The following is a 14,952-nucleotide window of genomic DNA, read 5'->3' on the forward strand; positions in this document are numbered from 1 at the left end:
GGGCCTGTCTGGAGTCAAGGACTTGGTGACAGATCTGTATAAATATGCCATAGTGATTTGCAACTTTATCAGAAATTGTGGACTAGTGTGTTCTCAGTCTCCAGGTGTATCCCGATTGCCAATTGCTAGTGATGTTCCAGAGGGCTCAGTGATAGGACCACTTTTTTATGTTTTATATCAATGACTTGGATTATGGAATAAATGGCTTTGTGGCCAACTTTGCAGATAATATGAAGGCAGATTGAGGAGCAGGTAGTATTGAGGAAACGGGAAGGATGCAGAAGGACTTAGGTTAGGAGAATGGGCAGAAAAGTGGCAAATGAAATACAGTGTCCGAAAAATTGTATGGCCATCCAGTTTAGTAGAAGAAGTAAACAGGGAAACTATATTTTAAATGCGGAGAAAATTGCAATTCCCAGTTGTAAAGGGGCCTGGATGTCCTCATGCAAGTACCCCTGAAGGTAAACTTACAGGTTGCGTCATTGGTGAGGAAGGAAAATCTAATACTGGCCTTCATTTTAAACGGAATAGAGTATAAGAGCAGGAATGTGATGTTGAAGCTTTACAAGGTACTGGTGAGAACTTACTAGAGCATCTTTGGACTCGTTTAATTAAGGATATGCTGATGTTGGAGAAGTTACAGAGGAGTTTCACAAGGTTGATTCTAGGAATGAAAGGGTTATAGAGTCAAGATTCTTTTATTGTCATGTAACAAAACAGAAGTAATATTGGACAAAACAGCCTTTAGTCTGCTGTAAGACAGACAAAAAATTCACACCATCAGTAGAAATTGCCTGGCACCCCCTTACAGTAGAGAAAGAGAAACAAAAGAGAGTTATTTAGTATTTGTCGATTCACTTCCAGTGCACCTGCCGCCATACAGACTTCATTCCAAAATAATGGCAACCTGAGCTCCAGATTCAAATTGCCAACACAACCAGGAAGCATTCAGCTCCCTCAGCACCCTCTTGCATCCCAGTTCCAATACCTGGTACCCCTTCAGCCAGTCTCCAGCAGGCCACAGCCTGGTGTGAGTCCTTTGACCACAGGTGCCAGTAGCCTTGTGTAACTTCAACCTTCTGCCTGTGCGTTCTTTATTCACAGAGCCCTCACTGGTTTGCTGTCATCGTCCCTGTCCCAAAGGGTAATCTCCTCTGCTTCTGCTTCTCCTTCTCAGGGGGGCGGTCTCTCTGTTTTATGGTGCCCCACACCAGTCCTCTGCTCCTTCTGGTCTGTAACTCCTTGAGGCAGCTGCTGAATCCAGGTGCTGCGATCTTGAGCCTCGATCCCCACAATCTCCGGATTTAAAAATAAACCATTGCCAACTCCTTTAAAGCCTGTGTGGAGCTGTTGGTAGTTGAACTGGACAGTAGAACTTTATGGAGTAGTGCTCTTGAACATGATGAGTTAAACATCGAAGGAACATCCAAAAATTGCCTTCGATAGGGTCTGTCCAGCTAGCCTGTACCACCTCCTCAATATCTGTGACAGTTGCCTATCGACAAAGCTGTCATCAGTTAGTAACTGGGCAATACGAATCTTCCTAGAAGGCTGAGTACATAGCAGAATAGCCTTCTTAAGCAAATTGTATGGGAGATTACCAACCAGAGCCACTAAGCCATCCTCCACTTCACAGGCAATCTGCTCAGGAAGATGCTCCACAAGTAAACCGTACTTCGTCTTCTGACTTGTCGCACTGAGGGCAGAGAAACACGCTTTGAGGATCATGAACCTTGCTGGTGCATTGTTAATAAAAAGGGGGGGGGAAATCTTTAGTTTGACGTCCCCAACTGCTCCTGTAAGGGGTTTATCCTCATCACTATCCATTTTAAATTAGAAGGAACTATGAACTCACAGGGTCACCACATTTAATGGCACTGATTTACCACACCTTACAAACAAATAAACCTTACACTCACTCATTTCTTTCAGCACATCATTAAGTTGACTTTCTTTTTATTATTCACTAGACACAACATTGCATTCTTCAACTCCCCAAAGAGCACCCACCTAAAATCCTCTGTCTTTCTCCTCGGGTCATTACCACACCAGTGATACCGACACTCTCACTCTCTTCCTCCTGCATCTAAGATTCATCATCCATACACTGATGTTTAACATACCTGCATATGTGCGCTGTTTCCCCCGCACGTCATATCACTTATGTCGTCATCGGCAGCCAGTATCATTCCTGTCAAAGGTAAGTGCATGACTGTGACACAAGTATGTCAAGCTGTTGTTCATTGACTACACCATTACCAGCAACCAAACTGAAGGATTTGTGACTCTGTTAAACCCTCTGCAATTGGACCTCTGACTTCCTCACTGGTTGTCCCCAATCAGTGAGAATCAACATTCTCCACACTGACCATCAATAATTCAGCACCTCAAAGCACCTACTCTTCCTGTATCCTCGCAATTGAGTTGGAGCCAAACTTGGTTAAGTATTCAACAAGTTCACTCATGACACCACTGTTGATGACTGAATAACTAGAAATGATGAGTCAGAAAACAGGATGGAGATGGAAAATTTGGTTGGATTGTGCCAGAACACCAGTCCTGCTCTCAAGATCACCAAGACCAAGGAGCTTATTATTAATTTTAGAAATGCAAGGCCGAGGGTCCACACACCTGTCCATATTGAAAGAACCGAGGTGGAGAGGGGTTGGAACCTTCAAGTTCTGATGTTGATATTTCAGAAGACCTCTCCTGGAGCAAGCACATCAAGGTAACCGTGAAGAAGGCATACCAATACCTCTACTTTCTGAGGAGTCTGAAGAGATTTGCCATGTATTAAATACTCTGTTGAACTTCTACATCTACACTGTTGAAAGTATGCCAACTGGTTGCATCACAGCCTGGTTTGGGAATATGAATGCAGAAGTCTCTAAAAGGTCATCAGCATAGCCAGGTCCATCACAGGCTATAACCTCCCATCCATTGAATGTGTGTGTCTGTGAGGCACTGCCTCAGAAAGGTAGCCAACATCTGAAAGTACCATCATTACCCAGATCACAACCTCTTTTCACTGCTACTTTGTGTAGAAACAAGCACCTCTAGGTGCAAGAACAGTTTATTTCCAACAGCTGTCAGGCTCTTGAACATACTGTCGTATGCTAATTGTGGACTACTCCAACATCATATTAGGATTGCCTGCACAGTTTTAGTCACTTGTGCAGCAACATAACTGAATATTTGTTATCTATCTTATTTTTGTATTATGGTCTCTTTTTAATTCAATAAAGTATACATTTGTAATTGTTTTTAGACAAAGTATCTGTTCAGCTGCAGCAAGTAAGAATTTTGATGCATCTGTACAATGTTTATGACAATAAACATCCAAGAAGTGGTTAAATCAACTGGAAGATGGGCCTTTATTCTTTTAAATTCACTATTTTATAATGGTCTGACTTCTGCAGGTTAAGCAAATAGTTCCAAATATACTGTCATCAGTCCCTCATGGAAATGCCACCAAATTTGATTTTTCTGATGTGTCTATGCACAAATGATTTATTTTGAACTTGCTGGTTGTTCTTTGGAAGCCTTTTCCCAATTACACTCTGACATTTGGGCTCTTCATGTAATTCAGTGGTGGAACAGGATTAGAATATTCATTTTTTTGCCTGACTTCAGAGTCAGCTGAGTGAGAGGTATGGGTTAGTTGTCCCTTTTTCTTGGCTGTGTCATCTTCGAGGATTAGGCTGGAAATGTCGGTGATATTTGCAACAGGGAGAAAAATGAAACAAAATTCTTGCTATGTAGGCTTTTCAATTTTGATTCCTGGCTCTGATTTAAGTTTAAATTGTATTTTAGACAAGTTTTTTATTGTCATCTTCAAAGTTCAAAATTATTGTCAGAGTACATGCATGACATTACGGGCTAGACAGAATTTCTACTTGTTGGTAATTGTACAGTGTATTCAAGAACAAAAATGTATACACTAATTACATGTGATTTTGAATTTGTACTTGTTATTTAACTGGGTTATGAGTCGTTTGGTGTTGAGAGAAAGAATATATGAAATTATGGACTGAAATTGGTTAGTTGCTCTTTGTATTCTTTTGTGGAAGGATGGGTAGTTTGGGAGGTGAGAGATTCCTCAAATTGTGCTGGGCTTGTGTTGCAGATGAAAGACTTCAGGTTACAATATAATTTCAAATGCTCCTTTTTGAATTGTCACAGGGATTCTTACAAGTCAATTGGCTTCATAGTCATTAAAAAAAAAGTTTAATTGCACTTTTTTCAAGATAACTGAGAATATCTTCAATAACATTCCATTTCAAGTTGGAAATCTCTTCCCATGTTGGAGGTTGAAATGTGTCTTTTGTGAATTTGATTTCAAACGTGCAGACAATGTGGCCTGGCCTGTATTTAGGGCTTCATTGCTGGGAATGTCCAGCAAGAGGATGTTGATGTTCACCACTTTTGCCAGTTGATTGGAAAAATTTGAGTGTGTATATTTAAAAAAAACCTTTGTGATGGTTCCCCAGTGCTTTAAAGTGCCCACTGTTGAGAGTCAATTTTCTCTCACGCCTTGTTGGTTTTCATTTTGCAATTGACCTTTTGTCTACTCATCACCTTGGGGATGGCAGTGAGGTTGGAGTGGATAATTTGCTATAAGAGGAAATCAGAGACTGGATTGGATCATGGTTGAGAAATTTTGAAATTCTTCCTACATTTGTTGATTGACTCTATCCTCAAGCTGTCTTCTGACGGTTAGTTGGTTGGGTCCATGTTCCAAAAAGTAATTTAGCTATGTACCATATTTAAATGTATAATTTGGTTTGTTGATCTTAAAAATTCATTTGTGATGGCAGGATCAAAATAAAATATAAATTACAGGAAAATACTGATAAATTAAAAACATAATGTATTTTTGGTGAAATTTTGACATGGAGACAGAGTGAGGTTCAGCGGCTTGGATTCACTGCATTATAAATATTTTAAAACACTCCAAATGAAGCAGGAGTGTAGCATTTTAAACCATTTTTTTGTGTGCTGCATAGATCCATCAGGAAGGACTTGGGCATGAGGAGTGATGTTGCCAGGTAGTTGAGGAACTCTGGTCACAGCCTCCCTGTACACGGACGACTTTGTCATTTTCAGTTCAAACACATGAATGGTCCCCAGAGTCATCCGCATCATTGACCAGTTTTAGTCTGTATTGAGTAAGCAGGAAAAAGAGTGAGGCAATGCTCTTTGGTCATTGGTCCACCATCTCCTTCACATCAGATTTGAGAACCTGAAGGTGTTGGGGATCTGGTTTGGAGGGGCTGAGGCATGCCACAAAAATGAGTCTGAGCAGATCACAAAGATCCACCAGAAATTGGGTCTGTGGTCGTGGTGTTCCCCCTCAGTAACAGAGAAGAGTCTGGTCATAAGGTGTGAGATGCTCTCTCTACTGCAGTATGCAGCATAGATGTAACCCATCCCCCTCCCACCTCCACCCTGGCAATCACCAGAGCAGCTTTCCAGTTCTTATGGGGATCGAAGATGGAAAGAGTCCAAATGGTCATCATGTACAAATTGCCAAAGGGGACAAGGGTGTACCCATTTGAATTACCACCTTCATGTGTGGCTGGATCAGACTGTGTGTGGGACCAAGTGTACCAGTTGTTGCAAAAGATGGGCCTGGCCCCGCAGCCACACAATGTTCCAAACAGCTAAACTTCACCACATTATCTACCCTTTTTGGAAAGTTTTTTTTTCCAGACAAACACCTTTGACCACAAGGCCATCAAGCAGTGGACAGCCCAAATGTTCTGCAGACTCTGAAAGTTGACGGCTTGATAGACATGGTGGGGTGGTTCTTGGAGCATCTCCAATTCTCACAAACAAGCACCAGGACGTTGCCTGACTGGTGGTGAGAGGAGCCCTTCCAGTCAGATCCTTCCTGTACAATAGGAGCATCACCCACAATGTTCATTGTCCCCGTGATGACTACGGTGAATTAGAGATAGTCGTCCACCTCTTTGCAGAATGCAGATTCGCTAAGAATATGTGGAGAAGGATGCAAGAGTTCTTGTCACATTTCATCCCCAGCAGCAGTGCGACAAAGAACTTACTGATTAATGACTGTTCCTGAGGATGCACTCAGAGAAAGATACCCAGAACTGCTTCAACTTGAGGAAAGACACCTTTGGTCTGCCCAAATCTTGGTCTTCTAGTACATCGAGATGTCGGTGAGGGAATGCTACAGACTGGCATGTTCCAGGCTGTAGAGGTACATGTTGAGGGATGCACTGAGACTTTGTGCATTTTTAGTGTCCTGCCATCACAGGGTATTGTGGGGCTGAGACCAAGAGAAAACCCCTCGAACATTAGAGGGGGGAGTAATGACAAGATGCCACAGTGATGGGAATGGTGTAAAAGAAATTTAATATAACATTATTCAGTGATGGGAGCATATGGACTTGACACTTAAGAGTGTGAAGAGACTTTAGACAGTTTTCCTTTTGCAAACAATTTATTATGAATAAAGTCTATTTTTGTTTTTTTTTTAAACCATTTGCTGTGTTTTCCAGATTTAATTCTGGTCACCAAGTATATAATGAAGGGTTGGAAAGAAGTTGAAGAAACATACAAGGATAAAGAAAACTCTGATGGAATTCAGCGATTGTTGAAGTTCTTTGAAGCTTTAGAGAGGGTAAAAGTGACCCAAGATGAACAGGAGGTTGCTCAACTAATTCAGGAGTACAGGTTGGTCAGAGAGCACCTACTGACTAATCATCTGAAGTCACAGGAGGTGAGCGAATAAGTACTTTACCCTGGGTGAATACAGACATTTATGGATCATCTTTCCTGGTATTCGTAGAATGTATGTAAATTCAAAGAGAGAATTCATATTTCCTTTTCCAGTGGTGTATATTGGACAAAGGCTACTCCATATTATTTGATTATTTCCATGTGGAGCAGTATCCAAGAGATATTATTGATTGCATGTTATTTTGCCTTCCCTTAGTTCTTTCTCCATGCTATTTGCACAGAAGCAGAATTGATGATGTTCGACAATTATTACATTCATTCTGAACCTTCACGCTACTCCTCATCATTCTACTCTTTTGAAAACCCCATCCCCCCACCCTCACCCTCTCTTCTTCCCCCCCAATGCCCCTCTGACCCACCCAACCCTCTATATCATCTTTCTAACCCCTCCAGCTTTCCATGTCGCCTCCCTGACCCCTCGAATTCCGCATCACAATGCCTCCCCACCCCCCATTCAGCTGCCTCCCAATCACCCTGCCATCTCCCCCCCACCTCTAAACCTGACAACCTTCTTCTCCCTGACCCCCTCAACCCCACTGACCCCCACTCTAACCCTTGCTGGGTTTTTGCTATTCCCTCCAACCTTCCCCACTTATAAACTGAACATTCTGTCCATAGTAGAAGACTCACTTTCAGCCTCCTTCACCCAAACCTCAACGAGTTCTGCACACAATACAATGCTGAAGTTTTCCATCATCTTTGATCCATGCCACTTACTTTCCACCAGGATTCTCCACCCCTTAAGCCTTCTTCCTTGGGCACCTGAATCTCTCCTCATGCCCACTCTGGATCTTTACATTTTCAACCTCCATCGAGACATCAACCGTCTCTACTTTACCCCTCCCCTCTCTTATTCTAATCTCATCTCCTCAGTCCTATGGCCCACCGAAAAACATCAAACCACCATCGCGCGCACCATTTCTGACCTCTTCACTTTCTCTCCTGCAGCCTCTATCTCATAGTTTACCAACCCCGCACTACCCAGTTCTATCTCCTGCCCAAGATTCACAAACCCAATTGTCCCAGGATACCTATTGTTACTGCATGTTCATGCCTCAGCAAACTGATGTCATCTTACCTCCACTTCATTTTGTCTCCTTGGTCCTGTCCTAACCTAAATCAGCTGTACCTTGCATGCCCTCCATCATTTCCAACAACTTTGTTCCCTGAACTCAACTGCCTCATTCAACAGACCCATCCAGTCCCCCTCCTTTGCCTGAGAGAATTTATTCTCAATAACTTCTCCTTTGACTCGTCTCCAAGGGGTAGCCATGGATACCTCCATGGATTCCAGCTATATTTGCCTGTTATTAGCTATGTGAAGCAAGACACAAGCAAGGCCTCTCAACACATCCTCTGCTAAATTGACTACATTGGTTCTGCCTCATGTACACATAATGAGCTCATCAATTTTATCCACTTACAGCTAACTTTCACCCCAGCCTCAAATTCACTTGGTCCATCTGGCTACACTCTCCCCTTTCTCGATCTCTTGGTCTCCCTCTCGGGAGACAAACTCTCAACAGACATCAACAAACCCACCAACTCCCATACTGTAGACAGCTGCTGCTATCAGCTGTTCCACTCCCACCGCAATCGCGCTCAGCCTCTACCTACAAGGGTGCACTGCGCGTAGGCAGGTAAGAGATCAGACGCTGAGTTGCAGGCTCTCCCTCCCTGTCATGTTAATGTGTTTGATTTATACTTAAAGTTCATTGTTTGTTCACTGCACCCGCCGACTCCAGTCATTATTTCAGACACAATAATGAACATGGTGTCAGAAGTGAAGCCTCACAACTGAAGAACTACCACAAGTGAGTAATTTAAACGACTTTTGTGAAACCTAAAAATGGCCGACATGTTCAGATGTCCCGACCCCATGGTGTTAGAAGGAAATGTGGCCGAAAACCAGCGTGTGTTCAAACAGGAATATGACATTTTTATAGAGGCTGCATACGGCGATAAGCCTGCCTGTACCAGAGTGTACATTCTGTTTAATTTGGCGGGCTCAGAAGCCATTGAGAGAGAAAGGATATTCGTTTACACGAGTGAGGTGCATAAGGGGAATCTAGCAATCTATCCAGCCAAAACGAGGGAGGACCCCAAGTGCCTAAAACACAAGTTCAGAGAAATGTGCAACCCCCAGAAAAATGTCACAATGAAAAGGCACAACTTTGATAGGAGGGACCATTTACTCCTAGTGACCATCAACAACAAAGCCTGCTGAGTCCATACACTCCTACATGAGCAGTTTGAAAATTAAAGCCAAAACTTGCTGTTTTCATACGCTTTGTGATGAGTTGATCAAGGACCAGATGGTCTGTGGAATGTATGATGATCACATGAGAAAAGCACTCCTGTGAGGCAGCGAGCTAACTTTGGAAAAGGCCATCACCATTTGTCCAGCCGACGAATCTACTGAGAAGAACAGTAAAAATCTGGCTGCTCCCCAACGGCTGACCACTAGTATCGATACGGTACAGGTGGGACTGGTGAGCAAACAATGGCCAGAAGACCAGAGAAGATACCCACCTCCCCAAGCAGCCCGCTCTACACCCAGGATGGGGTGCGGCAACTGCAGAGCAGACCACATTCCGAGGCGGGAGATGTGCTCGGCGAATGGCCAGCAATGCTGGAGCTGCAATAAACTGAACCATAATAGCAGTGCTGCAGGTCCAGACAGCAGACCTCTACGTGGACCAGACCCAAGAGAACAGTCAATCATCTGGAACTGGAGCATAAATGGAGTGACCTGGACAATGAATACCATGTTGATGGGATTTCTGCAGGAGTGACAGATGACCCAGTGGCGACCCAGATCAGAGGCAATAACGAGGCGTTCGTGTCCATGAAGGTCAATGGCAAGGTGGCTAAGATGAAAATCAATACTGGGATGAAATGTAATGTCATGCATTGCAGATCTTCCACCGGCTGAGAAACATGGAGCAGGTCTGACCATGCATCAAATCTACAAGCCTGGTGGGTTATGGCGTCAGCAAAATCCAGACCAACGGCACAGTGCAGCTGTGGTGCTGGGTACAAGGAAGGCCCCATATGCTGTCCTTCTTCGTAGTCCGTGAAGACATCAAGCCTCTGCTTGGCCTCACCGCATGTATGGACATGGGACTCATTTCCTTTGGCGCTGATGTCCACCAGTCAAGTCCATCAGAAAACAATTTCTCGTGAGCAGTCTTCTTGGAGTATGAAGAACTTTTCACAAATGAGCTCGGGAAGCTACCAGTGAAATACTCCATGCAGCTCGACCCAGAGGTGAGACCTGTGGTCTGTCTAGCACACCGCATCCTCGTGGCCATGAAAGAAAGAGTCAAGGCCAAACTGGACACAATGCAGGATTTGGGTGTCATAACTCCAGTCTCAGAACCGACAGAGTGGGTGTCGTTCATGGTAGCCACTGAGAAGAAGGACAGTCAAGAAATCCACATTTGTATCAACCTGCAGGACCTCAACACAGCCCTAAGGAGATCACATCACCCCATCTGGACAGTAGAGGAAATGTCCACGCAGATGGCCGGGGCAACAGTGTTCTCGGTCCTGGATGTAAAGGATTCATTCTGGCAAATCTCACACAACCGTTGCTTGTCACTGCTGACCACCTTCAGTACAGCGTTCAGCCGGTACAGGTTCTGGAGAATGCGCTTCAGCATTAACTCGGCAAGCAAAGTTTTCCAGAAGTCTATGGAACAGATGTTCACCGGACACCTTTGCGCCATTATCATTGACAATATACTGGTGGGTGGAACATCGCAAAAAGAACACACAAAGAAAACCTGAGAAGGGTGCACGACTGAGCACAGGAGGTAAACCTGCAGCTTAACCCCAACAAGTGCAGGTACCGCCTCAACCAAGACAGCTAAGTGGGTCACATGTTTACTAGTGAGAGGTTGAAGGCAGATCCTTCAAAAATGAGGGTTTTTGGCGAAATGCCAATACCTAAGGACGTGGTGTCTCTACAGTGATTCCTGGGCATGGTAAATTTATACCCAATGCCAGCAAACTAACAGCCCCACTCCGACAGCTGACCCACAAGGACACTGAGTGGATCTGGCGCCAGCAGCAGAAGGATGCATTTGAGGCCTTCAAGCAGCACAAGTCCTGCCCACCAGTCCTCTCCTATTTTGATGTGCTTAGGCCCACACTGCTGACCTGCGATGCTTCACAGTATGATCTAGGCATGGCGTGTTTGCAAGACGGCAAACGGGTGGCTTATGTGTCCAGATCGTTTACGGACACCAAGATGAGGTATGCTTATGCTCAAATTAAGAAGGAGCTTCTGGCTGTGGTGTTCGCCTGCTCCAAATTCCACGATTATACTTATGGCAGCCCGATTACCATTGAAACCAACCATTTACCCCTAGTGACTATCATCAACAAACCCATCCACATACCGCTGGCAAGACTTCAGCAGATGATGCTTTGATTACAAAAGTACCACATCACCCTAATTCACAAATGTGGCAAAGAAATATACCTAGCGAATGCCCTTTCACGAGCCCCCAGGAAGTGCACAATGCGGCAGGCCAAGAAAGAAGATACCTTTGGCGTCATGACAGTGAGCTACATCTCCTCAGCCCGAGTTGATGAACTGAGAAAGCATACTGCAGAGGACAAAACCCTGAGCTGCTTGGGCAACTTCATTTAAGGCGCTGGCCAACCAAGCAGCACAGCCTACTACTGACAATGCAACCATTTTTTCCTTATCAGGATGAACTATCATTGATGAGGGGATAATTATGAAAACCAGACAGCAGTTACTATACTGGTGAACATGTACGTGAAAGTCCTCCATAGAGGACAGCCCTGGCATGGAAGCAATACAACAAAGGGCAAGAGACATTGTTTTCTGGCCAGACATATCCATGCAGATAGATGAAGGGGTGCATTCCTGTGTGGTCTGCAGCAGTACCAGGTCAAACCAACAAAGAGAGCCACTACAGCTGCACCCATGTCCACCATACTCTGGTCGACAGTAGCAACCAGCATCTTTGAATGGTGCAAACAACACTACCTGGCGTTGATTGACTCATACTCGGACTGGTTCAAGGTAGACTTTCTACAAGTCACCACTTCAGAGGCAGTCATCAAGAAACTCAAACGCTACTTCTCGGTGCATGGAGCCCTGCTTGCACTCCTCTCTGCGATTTTTGCCTCTTCGTGGGATTTTACCCACATACCCAGCAGCCCCAAATCTAATGGGCTCGCTGAAAGAGCGATAAGGAGCACCAAACAGCTTATGGAATGTTGCCACAGAGAGGAGACGGATGTATTCCTCAGCCTGCTCAATCTGAGGAATGTCCCTCGGAACAATACCCTGGGCTCACCGGTGCAACGATTAATGTCACAGCAAATTAGGACAACCCTTCTGGTAGCAAGGAGGCTCCTAGAGCCTCATGTCAAAGACCCACAGGACGTCGATGCCCAGCTGCTAAACAAATGGCTGGCATAAAAGAAATGTAATGACAAAACCAACAGATCACTCGTGCTCCTTTCTGAAGGGCAGATCATCAGATCTGATGATCTGATATGACCCCCCAGGCATAGTGGAACAAAGCTGCTGAGAGCTGAGGTCATACCTCATTCATTCAGGGGGGAAAACCTACAGGAGGAACAGAAGGTACATCCTCCCTGTAAAAGAACCTCCCTGTAAAAGAACCTCCCCCATCGCAAAACCCAGACAGATCAGTATTCCTTGATGAGCCCAGAAACACAGAAAACCCAGCCACAGCCCCAGAGGAAGACATGAGCAACACGGACAGTGCCCCCACAAATGCGAATGAGAGAGACTGTCCAGACGATGTGCCTCAAGCCTCCACCTCCAAAGAGGGATTCTACAAAATGCAGACTGGGCATGTTTGCAAACCAAACCCAAAGTACCAGGACTGAACTGGGTTGATGTATACATTTTGTATATTTATTAACGCTGCTGAAGATCCAGCTGCGCTGGATGGGTCACGTCTCCAGAATGGAGGACCATCGCCTTCCCAAGATCGTATTATATGGCGAGCTCTCCACTGGCCACCGTGACAGAGGTGCACCAAAGAAAAGGTACAAGGACTGCCTAAAGAAATCTCTTGGTGCCTGCCACATTGACCACCGCCAGTGGGCTGATAACGCCTCAAACCGTGCATCTTGGCGCCTCACAGTTTGGCGGGCAGCAGCCTCCTTTGAAGAAGACCGCAGAGCCCACCTCACTGACAAAAGGCAAAGGAGGAAAAACCCAACACCCAACCCCAACCAACCAATTTTCCCTTGCAACCGCTGCAATCGTGTCTGCCTGTCCCGCATCGGACTGGTCAGCCACAAACGAGCCTGCAGCTGACGTGGACTTTTTACCCCCTCCATAAATCTTCGTCCGCGAAGCCAAGCCAAAGAAAGAGTAAATGCAGATACTTAATGTGATGTGTGGGAGGGTTGGGTCAAGAAAGGGGATGTAGACAGCTACTGCTATCAGTTGTTCCACTTCCTCTGCAATTGTGCTGCAGCCTCCATACCTACAAGGGTGCACTGCGTGTGGGCAGGTACTGCGAGGTCATCAAGAGAGCAGATGCCGAGTTGCAGGCTCTCACTCCCCGTCATGTTAATGTGTTTGAATTATACTTTAAGTTAATTGTTCACTGCACCCGCTGACTCCAGTCATTATTTCAGACACAATAATGAACACGTCCTTACCTCAAATGTACCTCTTCACACCCTGTTCCTGGTGAGGATTCTATTCCTTTTTCAGTTCTTCCATCTCAATCACATTTGCTCCAAGAATGAGGTCTTCTATTTCAGAACATTCGAGATATCCTCCTTTAAAAAAAGGCATGCGCTCTACTGCCATCAACTTGGCTCTTATTTGCATCTCCTCTATTTCTCATACATTTTCCCTGACTCTTCCCCGCTGGTCCTAGGGACCAGGGACAGGGTTCCCCTTTTCTTCACCTACCACCCTACCACTCTCTGCATGCAACATATTATCCCTCACTATTTCTGCCACACAATATGATCTCGCCACCAGATACATCTTTAACTCTCCTCCCTTCTCTGCTTTCTGCAGGGATTGATTCCTCCTTGACTCCCTTGTACACTCATTCCTTCCCACTAATTGCATCCTCAGCAGCTACTCCCGTGGCCTCAGTAAATTCTACACTTGCGCCCACTCATAGAACCATACAACACTACAGCACCTTCTCTCTCACCACCATTTTGGGCCCCCAAATAGTTCTTCTAAGTGAAACACTTATGAATCTGCATCTGGCACTCCTGTTGTAGCCTTCACTATTTTGGAGAGATTGGATGCAAACTGGGAGATCATTTTGTTGAACACCTTTGCTCTGTCCAATACAGGAACAGTAACAGGAACGTCCCAGTGGCCAACCATTTTAATTCCACACCCCATTCCCACACAGACATGTCTGTGCATGGCCTTGTGCACTGCCAAAGCAAGGCCACCTGCAAATTGGAGAATAACAACTAATATTCTTTCTGAGCACTCTCCAACCAGATGGCATTACCATCGACCTCCAAATTCGGTTAGCTTCTCCCCACCTCCCCTCCTCCTCCCCCCTCCTTCTCCTCCCCTCCTCTCCTCCCCCCCTCCTCCCCCCCTCCTCCCCCCCTCCTCCCCCCTCCTCCCCCCCTCCTCCCCCCCTCCTCCCCCCCTCCTCCCCCCCTCCTCCCCCCCTCCTCCCCCCCTCCTCCTCCTCCTCCTCCCCCTCCTCCTCCCCCTCCTCCTCCCCCTCCTCCTCCCCCTCCTCCTCCCCCTCCTCCTCCCCCTCCTCCTCCCCCTCCTCCTCCCCCTCCTCCTCCCCCTCCTCCTCCCCCTCCTCCTCCCCCTCCTCCTCCCCCTCCTCCTCCCCCTCCTCCTCCCCCTCCTCCTCCCCCTCCTCCTCCCCCTCCTCCTCCCCCTCCTCCTCCCCCTCCTCCTCCCCCTCCTCCTCCCCCTCCTCCTCCCCCTCCTCCTCCCCCTCCTCCTCCCCCTCCTCCTCCCCCTCCTCCTCCCCCTCCTCCTCCCCCTCCTCCTCCCCCTCCTCCTCCCCCTCCTCCTCCCCCTCCTCCTCCCCCTCCTCCTCCCCCTCCTCCTCCCCCTCCTCCTCCCCCTCCTCCTCCCCCTCCTCCTCCCCCTCCTCCTCCCCCTCCTCCTCCCCCTCCTCCTCCCCCTCCTCCTCCCCCTCCTCCTCCCCCTCC

General features: G+C 46.3%; 1 protein-coding gene and 1 long non-coding RNA gene across 10 annotated transcripts in view; one reads left to right on the forward strand and one right to left on the reverse strand.

The window, feature by feature from the left end:
• ro60 (Ro60, Y RNA binding protein) overlaps positions 1-14,952 on the forward strand; it is a 79,167-nt gene that overhangs the window by 42,509 nt on the left and 21,706 nt on the right. For 8 of the 9 annotated variants that reach the window (XR_011357628.1, XR_011357629.1, XM_069937823.1 and 5 more), the window contains exon 3: positions 6,525-6,745. Coding sequence is in view for 6 of the 9 variants with exons in the window: in XM_069937823.1 (XP_069793924.1) it covers positions 6,525-6,745 (221 nt within the window). In the remaining 3 variants the exon portion in view is untranslated. Of the gene's footprint in view, positions 1-6,524; positions 6,746-6,784; positions 8,406-14,952 lie in introns of those variants that run through there. The other variant, XM_069937829.1, reaches the window with a different exon arrangement.
• LOC138763530 (uncharacterized) lies at positions 781-13,573 on the reverse strand. The gene is made up of 3 exons (XR_011357631.1): positions 13,453-13,573; positions 2,124-2,191; positions 781-1,696 (listed from the first exon to the last, which is right to left on the reverse strand). It is a non-coding gene; the product is annotated as an uncharacterized lncRNA (long non-coding RNA).

The sequence above is a fragment of the Narcine bancroftii genome, chromosome 5, assembly GCF_036971445.1.
Source record: "Narcine bancroftii isolate sNarBan1 chromosome 5, sNarBan1.hap1, whole genome shotgun sequence".
Lineage (NCBI taxonomy): Eukaryota > Metazoa > Chordata > Chondrichthyes > Torpediniformes > Narcinidae > Narcine > Narcine bancroftii.